Here is a 22,659-nt window from a genome sequence, read left to right as displayed (position 1 = left end):
TTCAAATGCATGCTTTCTTGATACAGAGTGCTCTTAAAAAATTTCCAGGTAGAAGCAAGCTGCTATAGTAAATAAAGTAAAAAACAAAGCTTTGAAAACCTCACCACCTACTTGGCTCAGTTGCAGTCAGTCCTACTGGATCAGACCAAAGGTTCTTCTAATACGCCAATGTGTTTCATTTTTTAAAAAATAACATTTTATTGATTTTCCAAAAATAACAAAAAACAATGCAAAAACAAAACAAATTGACTTCCATCTAATCCCTTCCTTGGCTCTATTATTTATAAAGATACTGCATGTCCATTGTTAAATTTGTAACATATTTAAATCACGTATTATCCATTCATAATAAAATTACAAGTAATCTTAAAGTAAAGGTAAAGGTACCCCTGCCCGTACGGGCCAGTCTTGACAGACTCTGGGGTTGTGCGCCCATCTCACTTAAGAGGCCAGGGGCCAGTGCTGTCCGGAGGCACTTCCGGGTCACGTGGTCAGCGTGACAAAGCTGCATCTGGCGAGCCAGCGCAGCACACGGAAACGCCGTTTACCTTCCCGCCAGTAAGCGGTCCCTATTTATCTACTTGCACCCGGGGGTGCTTTCGAACTACTAGGTTGGCAGGTGCTGGGACCGAGCAACGGGAGCGCACCCCGCCGCGGGGATTCGAACCACCGACCTTTCGATCTGCAAGCCCTAGGCACTGAGGCTTTTACCCACAGCGCCACCCGCGTCCCTACAATCTTAAAACCCTGTTAATGTATTAACCTGTGTACATTGCTTCTGTATATAGGCAATAAACATCTTCCATTCTTCCTTAAATTCATTATCATCTCTTCCTTTTAATTTCATCATCAATTTTGCCATTTCAGCGTATTCCATTAGTTTAACTTGCCAATCTTCTCTGGATGGGCTGCCTTCTTCTTTCCAATATTTTGCTACTAAAGTCTGTGCGGCCTTTGTTGCATACATAAACAAATTCTTTTGTAATTTTGGTAGGTCCACTCCTATAATACCTAATAAGAAAGCTTCTGGTTTTTTAACAAAGGTTATACGCCAGTTTGTTTCTAACTCTTGGCTGATTGGATGGTCTTGGAAACATGAATGCAACACGCTCCCTTGCAAACAGACATTGAAATATATACCACCTTTTAGGATAGGCTCTAGAGCAATCAATAATCTGAGGAGGCCCTCTTAGTTGTGCTGAGTCAGATAGGAAGCTCCATTAAATTCAATGGCATTTACTTCTGAGAATGCATATATAGGATTGCACTGTAACTTGTACAAAATATTGAGGAAGAGAAGAAACTCCTCATTTATGTAACTGACACATTAAACTCTGGCATCTTGCAAAACTGAACAAAATTACGGTTGTGAGAGACAAATGAGGATGGATTGATAAATAAAATTGAAGAACTGGAACATTTAAATAATCTTTTGGAATGTTTAAATAATCTTTTGGAATTCCAAATAGACAATTACTGTATATACTCGAGTATAAGCCGACCCGAATATAAGCCGAGGCACCTAATTTTACCACAAAAAACTGGGAAAGCTTACTGACTTGAGTGTAAGCCGGTTGACCACACCACAAACCACCTGGTGGGCTCGAGTGTGTGTATACGCGTGCATGCGCACACGGCAGAGGGGGCTTCTCTCCTCCCCCCAGCCCCTCCTGTCCCCCTGCCTACCTAGGGTGCTGCTAAGAGGCAGAGGCTGGTGGCGGCAGCAGCGGAGGAAGAACAAGCAGCCCAAAAGGGCTGCTTTTGGGCTGCTCGTTCCTCCGCCGCCGACAGGGACCCTCACTTGAATATAAGCTGGGGGTTTTTTTCCCCCAGCATAAAAAATGTGCTGAAAAAGTCGGCTTATACTCGAGTATATATGGTATATCTGATAACCCTTTTCCCATTTTAGTATTCCCCCTCCCTGTTCTTGTCTTCTTTTAACAGTTTATAGCATATTAGAATAATGCATCTTTGTTGCTGTTGGATGTTTGCTTTTGTGTGTGTTTATGTTCTGTTTGTAGCTCTCGAAGCTACAAACATGAGCCTAACCAAACTGCGGGAGGCAGTGGAAGACAGGAGTGCCTGGCGTGCTCTGGTCCATGGAGTCACGAAGAATCGGACACGCCTAAACGACTAAACAACAACAACATGTTCTGTTTATTTTTTGACTTGTAAAGATCAGCTTATGTGTTTTTTCCTTTATTGCCTATATGTAGCTGAATATATGAACTTGGTGAATTCTAGACTTCTAAAACTGATTGTTGTTTTTTAAAATCAATTTTAATGTTTCTTTTATAGGTCATGCACCTCACTATTTTAAACTGAATTCTGTTCATGTGCTGATTCGCCATGGGGACCGATATCCTCTTTATGCCATTCCCAAAACGAAAAGGCCAGACATTGATTGTACATTAGTGCCCAACAGGTAAAAGTTTTGGATTTTACCATTTCTCTCTAGGCTTTATTTGTTCAGTAGAATGCAAGTACCCATAAATAGTCCATGGGCATTCTGTATTGGATTTCCACATGCTCAAGTAGAGACGTACGTACTTTAAAAGAGTCCTTTCTATCCGTAGTGCCTAGTCTATATGTTCACACAAAATAACAGTTATTTTCTGCTCTCCTCTGTTTCCATCTCTTGCATAAAGATTGCTAAAGGTTCAAGGCATGATGAAAGTGCAGATAAATAATGGAGCCTCGTTTTATTTACTGAATTTGTGTGCCCATCAATTTAAACTCTCTGGTCGACTTAGACAACAAAGAATACCAAACTACATCAAAACACAATAATTAAAAGGCAATAAAGACAATAAAATGCAGCATTAAAAGCTCTCCTTTAGAGCAAAGGAAAAATAAAATCAGTTAGCAGCTCAGATTATAAAATAAGTGCACCTCAATTACTAGGACCCCACACAACTTGTTTTGTTCTACTTCTGTTTTATAATACAAGTTGTTTAAAAGGTTTGAGTAAACAAAAGCCTTTCAAAAGGAAGACATCTAGTATGCCTCTTTGGAAGCCATTCCACTACTGAGAAGGCCCTCTCCATCTTCTCACCTTGTTTGCTAGGTGAGAACTTTGCCTCTGATGATGATCTTACAGATACACTAGGCATATTCAGAATAAGGTGGTTTCTAGGTAAAGGTAAAGGGACCCCTGACAATTAAGTCCAGTCGCAAACAACTCTGGGGTTGCAGCAGGCCGAGGGAGCCGGCGTTTGTCTGCTTCTGCAGACAATTTTTCCGGGTGATGTGGCCAGCATGATTAAGCCGCTTCTGGTGAAACCAGAGCAGTGCACGTTTACCTTCCTACCTATTTATCTACTTGCACTTTTGGGGGGGGGGTGCTTTCAAACTGCTAGGTTGGCAGGAGCTGGGGCAGAACAACGGGAGCTCATCCTGTTGCGGGGATTTGAACCACCAACCTTTTGATTGGCAAGCCCAAGCGGCACAGTGGTTTAACCTACAGCGCCACCAATTTAGCTAACCTAGTCCCAAGCTATTAAGTGATTTAAAGATTAAAATCAGCACTTTAAATGAGACCCAGGCTGGAAGCCAGTATTGCATATAAAGCCCTGCCATAATATGATATAAACACCCAGTCCCTGTTTCAGATCAACAGTTTTAGACCATTGTTAAAGGCAGCCCACATTGCAGTATCCTAAATTTACCTCTGGGAGTTACCAGAGCACCTGTAACTCCAACTGAGCTATCTCTATTGATGTATAGTAATGCTAGTTTATCAACTGGAGTTGATAAAAAGGTGCTTTGAGCCACAGAGGCCGCATGAGCCTCTTAAGGCAGTGTCACATCAATAAGCACCCTGTGAACCCGATCCTTTGGGAAGAATGTAACTCCTTCCAGAGCCAGGTTGACCAACGCTCATCAAGAGTATCTTTGTTTTGTCTGGGTTGAATGTCAGTTTATTAACCCTCGTCCAGTCCATTAAGCTGCTTGGGCAGAGTTCTTCATCCACAGCCCTTCTGAGCTGGACATATTTTCTATGCTGGTCAGTGGTCAGCTGGAATTGACCAAGTGCCAACCCCATCTGTATTCTCAGGTTCCAATAACTGAAAGCCATCTAGAAAGATGGGACCCAATGATGCTGTACGTTAACCACAAGGGCCAAACAATTTCACCCTCAGAGTGTGTAACAGCTAGCAACTGAGTTCTACCTTGGCCAGATGGTAATTGGCCCTGTAGCACTCAGATATGCTGCTCTGGAAAATGATCGAGGAGGAAAAAATGCTTTTTCCACCTCTATCATTGCCAAATCGTAGGCTAGATAATGGGCTGTAATGCAATCAAACTCATCATAAGTTTTTTTCTCCTTCTGTGTCAGGGTGTTTTGAGGCAAGGAGAACCTCAGAATCTCCCTAACTCTTCATTCATCCGCTCACAGTCTTAAAACTGTTTGATATATTCTGTTTGTTAGTTATCTTTCTGTAACGTTAGCTGTAGTGTCAGCTTGGTTTGAGAATAGTGGTGTCCCCACCCCCACCCCCGTTTTTGAACACTTTGTGTGCTCCTTCAACAATAGTGAGATCCTTATGAAATGCAAGTATGTTGACTATGGATTCAGTGTTAATAAACTGCATTCAGAGGTGTTAAAATACCGTAAATGACACATTACTGTTATAAATTGCTTATTGGCATCACAGATGGGAGTCTAGTTTACTTATCTGATGGTTTTGTCAAGATAGCCAGCTAGAAAACAAAAGTTCATTTTTGATGCTACGAAAAGGGTCAGAATACATGCTTAAAGATTAACTAGAATTGCTAAAGGAGGACAAGTAATATGTTGAATGAAGTTGTATCATAATTATAAAGATAATAGTTAAGACCAATCCTGGTTTGTGTTAAATGTATACCATTATGCAAAGGTGAGGAATGTAACACGATCTTTTTATGTAAGTGTTCAATATCTGTAAAATTGCATATAATTGAATTTGGAGGAAGGAGAGAAACAACCAACAGCGTATTGCGGTAAACACATTTTCACAAACAAAACTGTAGAATCCTGAAACAGGGAATGTATATTAAATGTTTTTAGGGTTGAACCTACTTGGTGTTACCAAAGTGTACTGGCCACAGTAAGCAATTAAATTCTATAATAGGATAAGCAGTTAGTAATGTGCTAATTGCAGTGATAGGATTTTTTAATGAACTTACTCTAGGGAATGAAACATTAATTGAAGAGAGATAATTCAAAGCCATTTGGAAAGCCTACAGGGTTTACCAGTCTCGGCTCTAAAATGTCTTGCTGTGTAGCATTAAAGAAAATATTTTGCAGAGTTGTCAAGTGCATGTGACAGGGGTAGAAACCTTTTTTTTTTAACCCTTAGAAGCTGTATAAAACTTAGTTGTAATTAAAATCAGCAGATCACACTGTAGAGAGGCCCGCCATACATTGAATTTGGAAGGTCAGTTTTTTATTCTATCCAGTGAGTTACTTCATCAAAATTTATTCAGATCTCCTGATTTAGTTGTTCTCACCAATCACTTGGGAACAACCATAACATTTTCTGAGAAGAGAATAGTGTGATATGTGTGACTTTTGATATGTTAAACTAATTCATTCCTGGCATTCCTTGAACACGGGATGCAAGGCGCTGTGTTGACTTCTTTCCACCAAGCAGAGAAATTTGGTGGACTCTCAAATGCTCATCCATACAGAATTTTTATAATTGTTTAATGTGGCTTCTGCAACATGATTGGATAGAACCCCCATAGAGGCCCTCTGTGCCTGCCCCTTTGCTGAAATAGGGTGACTGGTAACCAGACACATCCTTTCTTTTGAATTGTACTTCCACTGAGGCATAGTCTTTTTATTTTCGATAAATGTGTAAAACAGTGATATACCTAGCAACCTTAGGATAACATGCATCAGATGAATTGGACTCTGGTCCATCAAACCAATACTAAATTGGTTAGGCTTTAAGATGCACCAAATGTTTTTTGCTGCAAGAGTTTAACACAACTATTTCTATGGAAGTTGTTACTGGGCAAGCATTCGGGTTGCAGCTTGCACCTGCCATGAACAGAACATGCTTCTTGGGGAGCCATTCATATTAGCTCCACATTTCTGCAATGTGCCTACATGCTGGCTGCACACATGGTTCCCTTCCTTTTTTTCCTAGAAAAAAGAGGTACTTTGATCAACAACCCTAAGTTGAGGAGATTTTTTCAGGGGGAGCAAAACCTTTTTTTTTGGGGGGGGGGGGAGAAACGCACTGCCCCACAACCTCCGACACATGCACACAGCTGCTAAAAGGCTGCCAAAACACGCCAAAGAGGTGGCGGAACTCCGTTCTGGTGAGTTACGGCTAAAAAAAGCCCTGTTAAAGGGCTTATCTAAAGCTAGAAGAGAGGGAGATGAACTTCCTTGTGTGACGTCGCGGAGAGGAGATGAGGGGATCAGCAGCTGTGGAGGCAAATTGAGCAAGAGCTATCCCTAAATAATTGCAGGACTATTTTAGGAACTTTCTAGTTAGGCTTGTAGTGTAGCAAAGAAAGTTCTTAATAATGACATAGTGACTTCTGTGAAAGTACAGTTGTTTGTAGTGAGAATTAAAACAATGGTAGAACTGCCACACATACATTCATACTGGCAGCTGTTTAAGATCAGTTATTTTTTCATTAGAATTTGTATTTGTTAAAGCTCTTTGGACTTTGTCTTGCGTTAAGTATCCCATTTGTATTTCACCCCATTCTCCATTTCATTTAGTATTCCACAGATGGAGTTCATTAATTACGCAGATTATGCTGCAGCCCTATGGACTTCTAATGGATATGCAGGATAGCTTAAGGTGTCCTGCTTGGGCTTTGTGAATTAAGAAGTGTGGTATATACATAGTGAAGAATGAATGTAAGAAAATAGACCAAGTCCCTGGGGATTTTTCCTGTCAAATTTCAATTAACATTTTCAAATCAAGGTAGATTTCCACAGAGAAAACTTGTTTTTGTAGCTGTTCACCAGAATAATTAACTTTCTATTTGTGTGTGTGTGTGTGTGTGTGTGTGTGTGTGTGTGTTAGGATTTAGATACATCATACTTAGGCTTTGTATTAATTTCAGATGTGAAAGATATGCTGCTTGATTAAAATCTGTTCAGAATGCCACCATCTAGTTTTATAAAAAAGGGTAAAGGACCCCTGACAGTTAAGTCCAGTCACATACGACTGGGGTTGTGGCACTCATCTTGCTTTACAGGCCAAGGGAGCCGGCATTTGTCCACAGACAGTTTTTCCAGGTCATGTGGCCAGCATGACTAAGCCGCTTCTGGCGCAATGGAACACTGAAACCAGAGCAGTGCACAGAAATGCTGTTTACCTTCCTGCCAGAGCGGTACCTGTTTATCTACTTGCACTTTGACGTGCTTTTGAACTGCTAGGTTGGCAGGAGCTGGGACTGAGCAATGAGAGCTCATCCCGTCGCGGGGATTCGAACCGCCAACCTTCTGATCGGCAAGCCCAAGAGGCTCAGTGGTTTAGACCAGTGTTTCCCAACCTTGGGCCTCCAGCTGTTTTTGAACTACAATTCCCATCATCCCTGACCACTGGTCTTGCTTGCTAGGGATGATGGGAGTTGTAGTCCAAAAACAGCTGGAGGCCCAAGGTTGGGAAACACTGGTTTAGACCATAGTGCCACCCACGTCCCTATCTAGTTTTATAGTCAATAGTAATGAAATAGCAAAAAGAAAAGAAATGTATATACCAGTTAAAAGAGGCAAATACAAGCTCTGTTATTCCATACTTCAATGGCTATAACAACAACAATGGCAAAACTAACATTATTTTTTTGAAACCTAGTCAGGTAAGTTTTCATTCCGTGGATGTCATTCAGAGGTGCTCATGTATATAGTGTACAAATTATTCCAGCAGGGTCTTTTGTGTCTGATGTCCTCCCAGCAACTCCTGTAATCAAACTTCTTGAGCAGTTAGAGATCCACCAGGCAAAAGCTAACGCCATGTGTTTCTTTCCCCTTTAATCTCTTGATCAGCAGCTGTTGTGTCAAGGGAGCTTAAAATGGGAGGTCTGCTTGCTGATGTCAAACTTTTGTACTCAATATGCGTTTCAGAATATCCTCTGATTGGCAGAACATTCTGTTGGAGGGTTTTCTTCAATACATTGGAAGTGCTGTAAATGAAAAAGAAAATTAGTTCAACTAGTAAAAATATGGGATGGATTTCAGTTCGTGCCTGTGCACTCATTGAATAATCTTTCAGCCATGGGTGGGGTCTGCAAACAAAAGGGGGGCAGATGCTATTTTTCTTGGCTGTCTTCCCCCTGTAGAAGAGTTTGGATTTGATATCCCGCTTTATCACTACCCGAAGAAGTCTCAAAGCGGCTAACATTCTCCTTTCCCTTCCTCCCCCACAACAAACACTCTGTGAGGTGAGCGGGGCTGAGAGACTTCAGAGAAGTGTGACTGGCCCAAGGTCACCCAGCAGCTGCATGTGGAGGAGCGGAGACGCGAACCCGGTTCCCCAGATTACGAGACTACCGCTCTTAACCACTACACCACAACAGCCCTGATAAATTAGCCCCAGAGACTTTGGAGATCCTCAGAGCAGGCTGCAAGATGTCAGCGGAAGGGGAATCAGCAAAAATTGCCTCCCTCTCTCTTATTTTTATGGCATTTGTGCTGGATTAAAAGCTATTCCATGTGTACAAAGGCATAAATTGGATTCTAGCCACGGTTAGAGTTATAGGCTTTTCGATAATTCACTTCAACATGCTAAAGATTTGTTAATAAGATTTTTAAATTTTATTTTTGGACATATGAAAGCATCAAGTTAAACATTGTTACACCCCCAAGGTATTAAAAAGGGCCAAGTTGTGTAATTAATCTCTTGCATTTTTATTATTTCCATGTTTTTATGGAAATTAATTTTTAAGAATCTCTCTGGAGGCTTAAGCTTTCAAACTACACAGACTAATTTATTTGTGTTCCGCTCAGCCCCAGCAACCTTCACATTGTTGCCTGGATGCTCCATCTCATGTAGTATCTGTAAATTGGCCAATTCAACAGCAAGATTGCTAATCTGATTTTTTTTAAAAAAAAGCATAGGGAAAGGTAATTGGCCTAGCAGCATCTGAAATACTTTTTCAAAATCTCTTTGCCACCTCTTCTTTCCATCCCTTCTCTTGCGAATTATCACAGTGGGAGACTTGTATGTAGGAAGCTTCCTGTATGGCTCCTAGAGACTAGCTTGCATTGTTTGATGGTGCACTATTAGACTGGCATGCAACAAGGAAGTTTTCTATTGCTAAAGACATTGAGATTTCAAAATACAGATTCCCCCAGTTTCTCGTAAATGCCACCATCTACAGAGTATCTGCTAAATTAATTTGTGGCATGGCATACAAATATAGATACAGAAGCCCAATTTGAGATAAGTGGTGAAGTGAGTATATGCGCATCTATTGTGTGCCATCGCAGGGACGCGGGTGGCGCTGTGGGTAAAACCTCAGCGCCTAGGACTTGCCGATCGCATAGTCAGCGGTTCGAATCCCCGTGGCGGGGTGCGCTCCCGCTGCTCGGTCCCAGCGCCTGCCAACCTAGCAGTTCGAAAGCACCCCCGGGTGCAAGTAGATAAATAGGGACCGCTTACCAGCGGGAAGGTAAACGGCGTTCCGTGTGCTGCGCTGGCTCGCCAGATGCAGCTTGTCACGCTGGCCACGTGACCCGGAAGTGTCTGCGGACAGCGCTGGCTCCCGGCCTCTAGAGTGAGATGAGCGCACAACCCTAGAGTCTGTCAAGACTGGCCCGTACGGGCAGGGGTACCTTTACCTTTACCTATTGTGTGCCATGCACCTCACCAAAGACTCCTGAGTAAACTAAGCAGTAATGGAATAAAATGAGAAGTCCTCTTGTGGATCAGTAATTGGTTAAGAAGCAGAGAGCAGGAAAAACTGGACAGTTCTTGAAGTGGAAGGATGTAAAAAATGAAGTCTGTGAAGGGGTCTGTACTTTTTAAGTTGTTCATAATCAATTTAGTGTTGGGGTGCGCAGTGAGGTGCTCAAAATGAAAAGAGATCGTGAAGAGCTCCAGAAGGATCTCTGCAGACTGAGTGAATGGGCAGTAAATTAGCAAATGCAGCTTACATTAAAGTGTAAATTGATGCACATTTGGGCAAACAAGTCTTAATTTCATGGAGTCTGAACGGCTGAATGAGACCATGGGATTGTTGCGGATACAGTAGCTTCATAATGATGTCAAACCAGCAGCAGCAGCAGGAGCTGTGAAAAAGGTCAATCCTTTTAGGGAAGTTCTTAATGTTTTATGTTTTATTGTGTTTTTAATATTCTGTTAGAAGCTGCCCAGAGTGGCTGGGGAGGCCTGGCCAGATGGGCAGGGCATAAGTAATAAATTATTATTATTATTATTATTATTATTATTATTATTATTATTATTATCATCATCACCATCATCATCGTCCTGGTTAGAGGTAATTCACAAAAGAATTGAAAATAAACCCATCAATATCATAATTCCATTATACAAATCTTCATTGTGACCACACTTGGAATACTGTGTACAGTTTTGGTTGCCTCACCTCAAAAAGGATATTGTAGAGCTAGAAAGGTTTAGAAAAGGGCATCCAAAATGATCAAGGGGATGAAGCAACTCCCCTGTGAGGAAAGGCTACATGTTTGGGGCTTTTGAATTTAGAGAAAAGGGTTAAATGGAGACATGATAGAGATGTATAAAATTACATGTGGCGTGAAGAAAATGGATAGATTCTTCTCCTTCTCCTTCTCCTTCTTCCACCAGAACTTGTGGACATCTAGTGAACTTGAATGTTTCAGGACAGACAAAAAGCAAGTACTTCGTCAGACAGCCCACAGTTAAACTGGAATTCATTCCCGTAAGAATTTAGGTGGCTTTAGGAGAGGATTAGACCAAGTCAGGGAGGGCTAAATCTATCAGGAGCTGTTAGCCATGAAGGCTATCTTCCACCTCCGCTGTACAGGGACAGTATGCCTCTGAATGGATAGTGCTGTTGCCCTCAGGTCCTGCTTTTGCGCTTCTCATGGCCTTCTGGTTTGCCAGGATGCTGGGCTAAATGGCAATTAGTCTGATCCAGCAGGCTCTTTTGTACTTATGCAATAAACGAAAGAGGGTATGGAGGAAAGAGTCCCCTTAAGAAGACATATTGAGCCCAAATACTTTTAAGAGCACCCCATGGATCTTTTTGCTAAGAAAATAAGTTTAAGGAATTATGAGTAAGAAAGATTCAAGCATCACCCCTGATCAAAATTACTTCTCCATTCAAAATTGCAGCCTCGATTCTGCTTTCATAGCCTCGTGTTAGCTTGAATACTATTGTCATTCATTCAGACACTATTAACAATGGGCTATATTCTTATTTTCTGGTTCTCTGGCATTTGGCGCTTTTCTCCTAGAAGGGAAATAACTTGTTTTTCTCCCTCCTTGTAAATGTTTGTGAGTAATATTAGAGTGTCTACAAGATCTAGGGGATTTTTTTTTCAAACAAAGGAAAGTACTGTGGAGCCCAAACAATCATATCATTTCTAGGATGATTATTCTCATTTAAAATGAAAGATAAAAATGGAAACTGAAATCCAAAGATTTTTCTAAAGCGTGAGAAACCAAAGTGACATAAGTCAGTTGATTTCTATATTCTACTATTATTGATGGATGAAGTGTTAGGTCTTCCTTCAATTCACTGGCAGCACTGTTTATTATTATCATTTATTAAGGATGTTTATATTCCACCTTTCCGATGGAATATCACTCAAGGTGACTAACAGTAAAAGGAAAATGCATCAAACTACAAGTCTCATGCTCAAGCATACATTCCCCATTCATCACAATGGATGATATTTTGTCCAGTTGAAAGCCTTCAGACAATATCTGCCTGCTATTTTCCTACACATGTGTTCAAAGAAATCTATGAAATGAGGTTCACAAGGACACATAGATGTAACTACCCAGTTGAAATATTATAGAGGCTGCACCCACCTTTTTGTTCATTCCCCCCAACATTGCAATTCTATGCATGTCCATTTGGGAATTAAGCTCCATTTAACATAGTGGCACTTACTTCCAAGTAAACATGCATAGTTTTGCATTGTAAATGCACATTCAGACTTCTGGTATACCAAATAGGTATTGATGTGGTTTTGCATATGAAGGCTGGGAGTGAACTCTCTGTAGAATTTGCCCCTGTCACATTGGTTCTTAGACACAAAAGGTCTCAAGTTCTTCTATTTCACTTTTCCCTTCCTAAAATAGTATTATATCTACAAATCCAACCATAACTAGAAGTTTTCTCATTTGTATATTCTGTACTTTTCACTATGTGAAAAGTAAGGGTAAGGTGTCATACAGTGTGCTTATATTGAAGTGATAGCATGGCACCCCCTTGTGGTTTAAGTTAGTTTTAAAAGTCTGATATAAAGTAGCAAAGAGTTGCCATTTAATTGACCAATTTCTTTTGAACACTTGTTCAGACACAGAATGGAACTTAAGTTAACATTCTTTTTTTTTTTTTTTTTAAAAACAACACCTCTATTGCCTAATGCACACATTAAAACTCGCAACATTTTATATTAAAATATATATTTTTAAATTCTTTTTTCTTTTTAAAGAAACCTACAATAGCACAAATGTCAATACAGTGAATGGAATAAAATCTTTGTAGACAATGCAATGTATTGAGCTTCAGGAACTTTGTGTTATATAGTCTCACATTAGGACATTAACCAAAATAGGTTGCTATTGTAATTCCAAAAATTATTAGAAGGAAAGACTGATGAAAGGTATGTCTAAACTATAGGGGAGATTATTTTATTTTGGGTTCAAGAAGCTGTACATCTCTCAGCTTGACTCTTTCTATAATTGGTATCCTCCTCTAAGAAAAGGTTTCGTGCTGGGAATGAGCAGCAGGAGAGGCAACACAGCTTTGACTAAGAAAGTAAATGCCAATAGATGCAGGACAGTGATCTCTTTCCGCTTCTGCCTTCTGGAAGAAGGTACAGGGTTATAAAGACTAGGACTAGCTGCCTGAGAAACAGTTTCTAATCAGATGCGATTTTGGTTTTAAACGCAGTGTAAGGTAGTCTCTATGGGAGTATATTGTATTTAATTATGGGGTATCAGAGTTTTTGGGGGGCTAACCAGGCTGGGATAGCTGGGATAGCAGGCTTGTTGGTTTTTGAATGTCTGATGTAGATTCTTTCAATTTCATTGTTCTGTATGGGACAATGACAATAAAGATTATCGTATCGTATCGTATCGTACCATCCGTAACTCACCACTGCATAATTTAAGAGCTCTTCAGAGTTGTCTGGATGTAAGAGATTCCTATGGTGGCAGTATAACTCTCAGGCAGGGTTTGGAAAGTTGTGAAGGCTTAGTCGTTGCTTCAGAAAAAGAGGAGAGAAAAATACTTTTGAAATAAGTAAGCAGTTAAAGAGTAAAAACAACTCAGACTGTTCTCTGATATTTAACTGTGGCTTGATCACCTTGCATGAGCAGAGCACACTTCTGCCTGCACAGGTAGGAAGTGGCAGAGAAAGCCATCTCCTCCATCTGCACTCCCTGTGCCTCCGAGTCAAGACTTCAGATGTAGGAATAGCTGCCTACCTTGTACAGCAGCAGAAGAGCCTTTGACTCTTGAAGTGGGATCCTAGGATGCAAACAGATAAATGTAGCTACTTTAAAGCACACACCAGAACACCCCCTCCTCCAAAGTAATGTAATGAAATTGTTGTCGTCTTTCCCCCTTATATACGAAAGTCTTGTTGGAAAGGTTGAGACCAGTCCTGATGCTAGTAACTGATTTGCACTGTGATTTCATGGGATCCTTTTAGCAAGGGGTAGCTGGCTGCTTCAGCTTTGCAAAATGCCACGTGCATTTATGATATTAATCAAGGTGTCTAGGCTGTGCAGTGGTAAGAGCAAACCTGTCTGTCAGTGATGGGAAAGAAGCATATAAGAGCAGATCTGTAAATGAAAACTGCTTGGTAGCTTTGGTCTAATTTTCACTCCACTGAGTTGCTGTCCTCTGGTTTGTGCAAAAGCACACTGTTACCATGTCACTCCTGGATTAAAATGTAGTTTGGCAGTTTAGCGGGTGGCGGCTTGAAGTGAAAATGAAAAGAAGCACCCAGCTGTGTTTCATTCTGATTTTTTTTTTTTTGTAGTTTTCTGAATGGTAGCCAGTTTCTTTAAATGGATTTCCTGTGCTAGGTTTTTAAATTGGCATGGACTGATATTTGGAAATTGGCTTATGAATTTAAGTTAACTAGATTTAAATGCAGTCATACCTCGGGTTACAGACGCTTCGGGTTGCACAATTTTGGGTTGCGCACCACGCCGAACCCGGAAGTACTGGAACTGGTTACTTCCTGGTTCTGGTGCTTGCGCATACGCAGAAGTGTTAAATCGCGCTTTGCGCATGCACAGAAGCACCGACTCGTGACCCGAGCGTCCACTGTACATCCAGATTTGTGCATATTATTATTTTTAACTATCTAGAGACTCAAAGCACCATGTAAAATATAATACTCTTTCAAAAGGACTTTACAGCATCAAATAGCCTATGGGTACCTGTATTGTATTTGAACTGATTTTATGTATGTGCTGCTGCTGTTTTAAATTGTATATATGTAATTGGTTTTTTTTTAATGTTCTTATAGTTTTTATATATGCAGTTTTTATATATGCAGTTGCTTTAACTGTATTCAGATATGTAACTTTATATTTGCTTTTGGTTTTATCATTTTGTATATCGTTTTGGGATGGCTCATGAGAAGTGATTTGTAACGAAATAAATAATAATATGATATAAGAAGGTGAAAGTGCAGCCCAACTTGCATGCAGCAATATTAATAGTCATTTAGAGGAAGCATGGATCTCCTGCTCTTCTTGTTCCAAGCTAGACTTTTTCTGCTCATTTCTTATTTGACATTTTCATGGGATGAAACCATGTACTGTACAAACGTGTTCATCACAGTAATTTCCCACCTCTCTTTCAACAAAATAAATCCCCAGAAATTGGTACTGAATCATCCATTGCCTACCACTCCGCACACCAGATACATTGTTTTTCTCTTTTATGAAGATAGTAGGTCATTTCACGGAGATCATATAGAAAGCTAACATTGTCCTGACAGCAAAATAGTAGCTCTGAAATAGTGCATCCTAGGTTACAGCAGCACAACTTCTTTGGAGGTTTTCTTATGTATTTTTAGCTTTTGCGTTTCTTCCCTCCTCCTCCCATCACATGCTGGCTTTTTCCAGGCCTTAACACCCATCTGCGTGGCTGCATATTTCATTTCTTTTAAGAGCAGAGTTTTGTCGTCCCCCCCCCCCCCCAGCAGTAGGTATGCCTTCATAATGAAATGGTGTAACTTGACATAATTAGAGCACTTTAATCTTTACAGCTTCTTCATGCGTTTAAGAGTTTTTGTTTGCTTTATCTCCTTTAGGAAACCTTCCCACCCTCAGCTTGAAGCTTTTATTAGCCATATGTCTAAAGGATCAGAAACCCAAATGGATGGCACTCTGAGCAGCATGCCTCGTTACCCCAGCCATTCACTGTGTGAAATGGGAGAGCTTACACAGACAGGTGATTTTCTACAGCTGTTTTATTTCCATGTCCAAAAGAAACCAGCATGTCAAGAGGCTCTTAATTGGAACTTCCTAGGCGCTTGTTAAGGGTTCAAAAACGATTTTTCCAGGGAACATTGCTGGTACTTTTTAAAGGATACCATGGTTGTAATAGCAATATCCCAATTGTTTATGGGTTGTTTGTTTTTTTAAAAAAGAAAAAATTCTCCTATTTCCTTCTTGCCTGTACAACCATTTAAGACTTGTGCAACTAACATTTTTGAAAAATTAAAACGTTTTTATATTCTTAGCATGATCTGCCTACCCCGGCCATTACCCTTTCACATGGATTGTATGAAGTGACTGCATGAGCAGAAGGCAGCTCAGGCAATCAATATTTTTATACTCCTTACTGTGTAGCCACATGTACCCCCAAAACCTTCTTGGGGGTGGGGGGGTCGGCCAGAGTTTGGTGAACGTTTGGAGCTATGTCACATGGAAGGGAAGATTCTTCTGAAATTGGACAGAGAGATTTTGTGCCATTGTAGCTGCCACTGGAGCAAGATCGTTCTGCTCCATTTCAGATGATTTCCCCCTCACATCACAGCCCATGTGACCCTTTGACCCTCTTGAGAGGATTTTTGACTGGGTGCTTCAGAGGAGAAGGAGGGGAAGAAAAAGGTAGGTTGCATGAGCTGTCTTATACCCAGGCAACTGCTTGATACAACACAATTTCTCTTAACAGTACAGTTATACCTCTAGTTATGAACTTAATTCATTCTGGAGGTCCGTCCTTAACCTAAAGCTGTTCTTAACTAGAGGCGTACTTTCGCTAATGGGGCCTCTTGCTGCCACTGCGCCGCCGACACACGATTTATGTTCTCATACTGGGACAAAGTTCTCAACTCGAGGTAACTCTTCCAGCTTAGCGGAGTTTGTAACCTGAGGCGTTTGTAATTCGAGGTACCACTGTACAGTCTTCCCAAGATCACTCTCAAATTATTTCATAGAAGAATGCTTACCTTCTTCTTTTTCTTTTTTGAAGGGATTGTACAGCACTTGCGAAATGGACAACTACTGCGGAATATTTATATAAAGAAGCATAACTTGATACCAAGTGACTGGACAAGTAAACATTTGTATTTGGAGACAACTGGAAAGAGTCGAACACTACAGAGTGGGCTGGCACTACTATATTCCTTCTTGCCGGAATTTGATTGGAAGAAAATTAACTTTAGGCACCAGTGGAGCACAATTTTTTGTTCTGGAAGCTGTGATTGCCCGATAAGAAACCATTACCTAGAGGAGGAGCAACGGCGTCAGTACAGCCTGCGGGTGAAAAACATACACTTGGAGAAAACGTATGCAGATATGGCAAAGATTGTCGGCATACCCACAAGGCAGTTAAGGGCTTCTAACCCCGTAGATTCTATGCTGTGTCATTTTTGCCATAATGTCAGCTTCCCGTGTACCAAGAATGGCTGCATTAACCTTGAGCACTTTAAAACAATCAAGACGCATCAACTTGAAGATGAAAAAGAGAGGCAGGAGAAGAAATATTACTACTTGTATGCGCTACTGGCCACTCATCCTATCCTTAACCAGACAGCCAATCGTATGCAGCGCATTGCAGAAGGCAAGAGAGAAGAACTGTTTGTCCTTTATTCCGCTCATGATGTCACCTTGTCCCCTGTTCTGAGTGCCTTAGGCATCACTGAGGCCAGGTTCCCAAGATTTGCAGCCAGACTAGTCTTTGAGCTGTGGAAAGATGGGAAGAAATACAAAGAACATTTTATCCGCATCCTTTATAACGGTGTTGATGTCACATTCCAGACTTCATTCTGCCGGGACTATAACAAACATTACACCAAACTGATGTGCCCCTTAGAGAAATTTGTTCGTTTTGTTAAACAAGACATGTTCTCACCTTTTAATAGCACCAATTACTATGATGCATGTCACAGGAGGCCATTCTAAACAAGGGAGGAATAAAACGTTACATTTTGTATTGTCAAAAAAAATTGTCTCCAAGGCAGCTTGACACTGTCAAATCCTAGTGTGCCTAAGTGCAAATGAATATAGCTTGAAGTGGTTTTGTCATTTCCCCCCAAAAATGCATTCTAGATTGATTTAAAATGTCATTAATTCATAATGTTTGTCAGCCTTAGCAGCACAGGGCCTGTGTTCTTTTGTGCTCCAACTTGATTTGTCTCTTAGCTGCTGTAAAATGGATATTGCTTGAAGAACTGAATGAGTGCATTCTGGTTCCTTGTTGTTCCACTGTAAAAGTTGCCACAGTAAACACAAACCATACTTGTCATAATTGAGAGTATCCTTCATTCCACAAATCCATTCATAGGATCTAGCTAAAGTAGGAATCATTTTTTCCTTAGGGCAAAAGTGTATTATAGGCAGGCTTTGGTTTTTGTTTTTTTGGGTGTTTTTTGTTTTTTTAAAAAAGGTGCATGGATTCAAATGCTTCAACAAATGCTTCTAATGTGTTCTCTTGAACACATCACTTCTAGCTACTATACAGGGACTACTTCATATATGACGTAGATGCTGTAAAGATTGTTACTTCATGGTAGAGGCTGCCATGTTTGACATGGCTTCTTGTTGTGTTTGGTTAGAACACATGCGAAACTACATCAGCATAGATGACTTCCTAGGAGGCATTAGCATTGTCAGAAATACTTTTTTTTGAAATTACCTGTACAGGCAATCCACACAGGAAGCCATTTATATATAAAATCAGCCTCCTTGTGGAACCCCCAGCATATAGAAGTGTTTGGGTTTTCTTTAGGTAAGGAGCTATCGTATTATATACAAAGCAGCCCCTGGGGTAGAAGAAAAGAAAAGTTCCGTTCTTTGCACTTTTAGCACTTTATGTGTACTTCAAACACAAAGTACAAGTTGTGTCAGATGCTAGAAAGGATTCATACACAAGAAGTGAAAACTTAAAATCGGGCTTCGGATACATTCTTTAGGAACTGTTTATGTTGTTCAGATCATTCGTGCTGTGATAAGAAGCAATGTGTTATAGCCGTATGTTGTAATGGCTGCATGTGGCCAAACAAGAACATGACTTAATGCTTAATTTTGTAGTCCATTTAGTACTTTTATAGACTAGGAAGACATTTTATAAGCTCAGTCTTGTTTTTTACTGTCTGGTGATTGTACTATAGTGTCCTAGATTTTTTTTTTTTAACCTTCTTTGTAAAGGGATGCCAAAAGCTGTTTTTCAACACTTTACTTTGGGCGTAGTACAAAGATTCAGAAATCTATTATAAATAATTTTACTGGATAAATTAATAATGCATATTAACTCAAATTTTAGATTCCTTACATCAGATTTTTAGACAGCTTGGGAAAGCATTTTGTTACTATTGGAATGCTGAGTTTTGTAATGTCAAGAGTTTTTAACACACCCTGAAACCAGACTTTTAGTGTAATTTGTATTGAAATGGTGGTAGCAATTAAAAGGAGCTGTAATTTGTGTTCTGACTTTATTGGCATTTCAGCCCCCTTTTGAAAACAATGCATTTGAATGTTCTATAAATAAAGTTTTGAAAAAAATCTTTGATGTGGTTCCTAAAAGCCAATATTTCTGTTTGTGCTCTTCAAACCAGAGTTTGTAAAATTGATCTTTGCCTAATCGGTTATGTCAAAGGTTTGTTGCCACATTGGTTGTTGAAATTTAATAGATTCTTAATTAGTGGTGCTTGATACATCGCAAGGATACTAAAAGCTCCATAGAAAATATGTAACTGCAAAGAAAGTATGTAACTGCAGAAAAGCTTCAAGCTCAAATATGAAGCTAGGTTACCACAGTATTTGTGATAGTTGTTCCTATGAAAAACCTGCCATTTTATTCTATTCAGTACATGTTCAGGTGGTTTTGCTCAGAATAAACCTGTCAGACTACCTATTCCTCAAGAGCAAAATCAGTCATAGACAAATGAGAAAAGCAGGCAGAGAAAGGAGAATTCTGTGCCTTGCCTCGATAAGTTTTGTACCTTGAGTCAAACAAAGAGGAATTATTCCCTGACCAGTCAAGACCAAAAAAGAGTATAAAAAATGGGGATGAAACCTGCAAAAAAATGGGGATGCAACCTCATATACAATACGTGGCAACTTCTAAACACATTAATGAACAAGAGTAAATGCAGCCTTAAAAGTCTTATGATTAGGATGGAAGGAAAGGTTTATTTAATGAGCTTTGCATAGGTACAATGCTACATTACCACTACTCAAGCAGATATTGTATAAACAGCAGTATGCAGAAAAAAATCCTATCCAGAAAGAGATTAAATTATACATAGAATATCTTCCTTGTTCTTGCATGCTTTGCATGTAAAAAGTCCCAAGTAAAATCTAGTCTTTCGAGGTAGCGATGGGAAACATTGGAAACCTTGGAGTGGCGCTGGCAGTCAGGGTTGACAAAATGGGTGCAACAATGGTCTGACTTGGTATAAACTGCTTCCCATGTATCTGCAGACATAGAATTATAGAGTTGGAAAAAGTTAAAGCATTATCTCGTCCAACTAGCTGTCATTTTGCAGGAAATTCTTTACTTCTTTACCCCTGTAAACCAGTCTCTTGCCTTATACAAGCTTCAATGAAAGAGAGTCTTCCAAGACTATCTGTTACACATTTGAACACCTCAAGGCATTAGAGAGTGTTTCCTAATGTTTTATCTTATCAGAATTTCCATTCTGGGGATTGCAACAAAAGCTGGCAAAAAGATGTTATTTCTTCTACGCTCTTATTCTTAGATCCACTTTCTTTGTAGACGTGTCAATCCTCTGCAAGATTTTAAACCTCAATGCCACCCTGTGGCAACGTTGATTTGATTTTTCATGTTTTTTGAAACTGTGTAGGAAAGGCTTAGGCTTCCCTCTTGTGGCCAAATGTAATAGTACCTTGGAAAGTAATTGTAATTAAAAGCTATGCTCCTAGGAGGAAAAACAAGTAAAGTTCTTTCTACAGATTTTTCTAAACAAGCGGATTGTCAGCATTCTGACTAGAGAGATCAGTTTAGGGCAATATTTACATCCCCAAACCTTATACATTTACAGAATTATTACCAGTGATTAAACACATATTATATTGCATCGTATTTATGTGAGCAAAATGTAAGAGACGTCAGAACAATTGTGGAAAGTCTGGCCCAGTATATAATGGCAGAGGTTTTCCATTCTTCCACTCCTCAGCTGCCGCATGTGAGAGAAATAAAGGACACAAACCCTGAAATAGTCATTTATTCAAACCTCTGTCATTGTTTAAAGCTGCTACTTTCCTCTCAGTTTCCTCCATCCCTGCTTCACTTAAACTTCTGCCATTGTTTCAAACCACTAGTCTCCCCTTTCACTCCCATGCCATAGCTGCTATTGTGCAACCTCCCTTCACTTTTTCTCCTCTATTCCACCCTGACTTCCAGATGAGGCACTACAAATCTTCCAATGGGGGCTGCGCCATGACATTCTTACGTTTTTATTATAGAGTTCCCCCATATATATGTTCCCCCCCTAATTCCTTAAGAGCCAGTTCACCTGAGACAAAAGTAGCTGTCCACCAAACATTTTGGAGCGACTTGCCTTCACAATAGTTGTGCAATTGAGAAATGCAACTCTTTAGATCACAGCAGTCTGCACGCAACTCATGCAACGGTGAAAGTGTTCAAGTAGTTAGTTCTGAACTATGCCTTGACCGAAGTGCAAGTAAATGGCAACCAGGAAAATGGCTTGGCTCAAGTGAAGCCACTCTTTGCAGCTATATGGCAGTGTCCTGGTTCCCATGATGGCGATCTCAGTTTTTAACCTGGCTCCTACAACAGGAATCAGCATGAGCACAAAAAGAAGAACCTAGCAGCCCCTAGTATCCGCATGTGGAGAACAGATTTCCGAGGCAGTTCGCATGGTTGTCAACAAGGTTCCTTGGGGATCAAGTCTCATGGCATGCAAAACTAGCTCTGCCATATGATTTAGTTGAAAAAAAGTGGCAATTAGAAATGGTGTCAACTCAAAGCAAGAAGAACAATGCGCTGGGTGCACTGCCGCCTTGGGCTAACATCTGTCACACTAAATATTTGCAAATAAACAAACCTATTAAAGTCAAAGTCTCCTTATGGATAATTTGCAAACATGAAAAGCGGATAAACTAATTTGATAAACAGACTGCCTTGAATAGTTGTCCTTGACATAAAAACATGTTAATCACTTGTTTTTCCATGGAACAGTGGTGCAGGGTTTTTAAAATAATAATAATAATTGAAGCTATAAAGCAAACAAGGCTTAAAGTTTCCTTGCTGTTTTCTGTGAAGACTAGTTTAAGACACAGAAACGCAAGCACTCTACCCACCACAGACCCACAAGACTAACATAAATAGGAAAAAATAATAGGCCAGTTCTAAAAGGCCACTCACTATCTCAGCACAGGCTTCCAGGTATACATGAAAAACCTTTCTTCTTCTTCATCATCATCATCATCATCATCAATTTGTACCCTGCCCCATCTGGCTGGGTTTCCCCAGCCACTCTGGGCGGCTTCCAACAAAGACCAAAAATACACTAAAATGTCACACACTAAAAACTTCCCTGAACCTGAGCCTTCAGATGTTTTCTGAAAGTCAGGTAGTTGTTTACCTCTTTGACATCTGATGGGAGGGCGTTTGGAAAACAAACCTTTTGTACACAGTGGCTCTATATACAAATCTATCCCCTCTGTTGAAATGAATATGGTCTTGACTATCCTCAAAAGAAATATGCTGTCTATACGATCATGTCCACACTAAACATGAGAGTAATTCTTCACAATGATAAACTCTACACAAGAAACACATGAGACAATTCCAATACATTTCCACATGTTTCTTTGGATAAAACATATCAAAGACACATCAAACACAACAAATCGGGACCATTTGTAGGAATGGTCCTAGCAAAAGCCTGCATTTTGAGGAAAAGGGAATATTTTTGGAGGGCTTAGATAAATCCTTTGATCCAAAAAGATAGCACAGGCACATTAAGAAACCTACGAAATGCCTGTTTGAAGAGCATGTTACTTTAAAACATAG

General features: G+C 40.1%; 1 protein-coding gene across 3 annotated transcripts in view; it reads left to right on the top strand.

Moving 5' to 3' along the window:
- Positions 1-18,034, top strand: part of PXYLP1 (2-phosphoxylose phosphatase 1) — a 61,871-nt gene extending 43,837 nt beyond the window's left edge. For all 3 annotated transcript variants that reach the window (XM_028731049.2, XM_028731047.2, XM_028731046.2), the window contains 3 exons: positions 2,299-2,425; positions 15,464-15,603; positions 16,630-18,034. In XM_028731049.2, coding sequence (XP_028586882.1) covers positions 2,299-2,425; positions 15,464-15,603; positions 16,630-17,561 — 1,199 coding nt within the window. In that variant the 3' untranslated portion in view covers positions 17,562-18,034. The remainder of the gene's footprint in view (positions 1-2,298; positions 2,426-15,463; positions 15,604-16,629) is intronic.
- The last annotated feature ends 4,625 nt before the right edge of the window (positions 18,035-22,659 follow it).

This window comes from Podarcis muralis, chromosome 6 (genome assembly GCF_964188315.1).
Source record: "Podarcis muralis chromosome 6, rPodMur119.hap1.1, whole genome shotgun sequence".
NCBI lineage: Eukaryota > Metazoa > Chordata > Lepidosauria > Squamata > Lacertidae > Podarcis > Podarcis muralis.
Note: the sequence above shows the minus strand (reverse complement) of the source record. Positions and strands in the feature narration are given on the sequence as shown.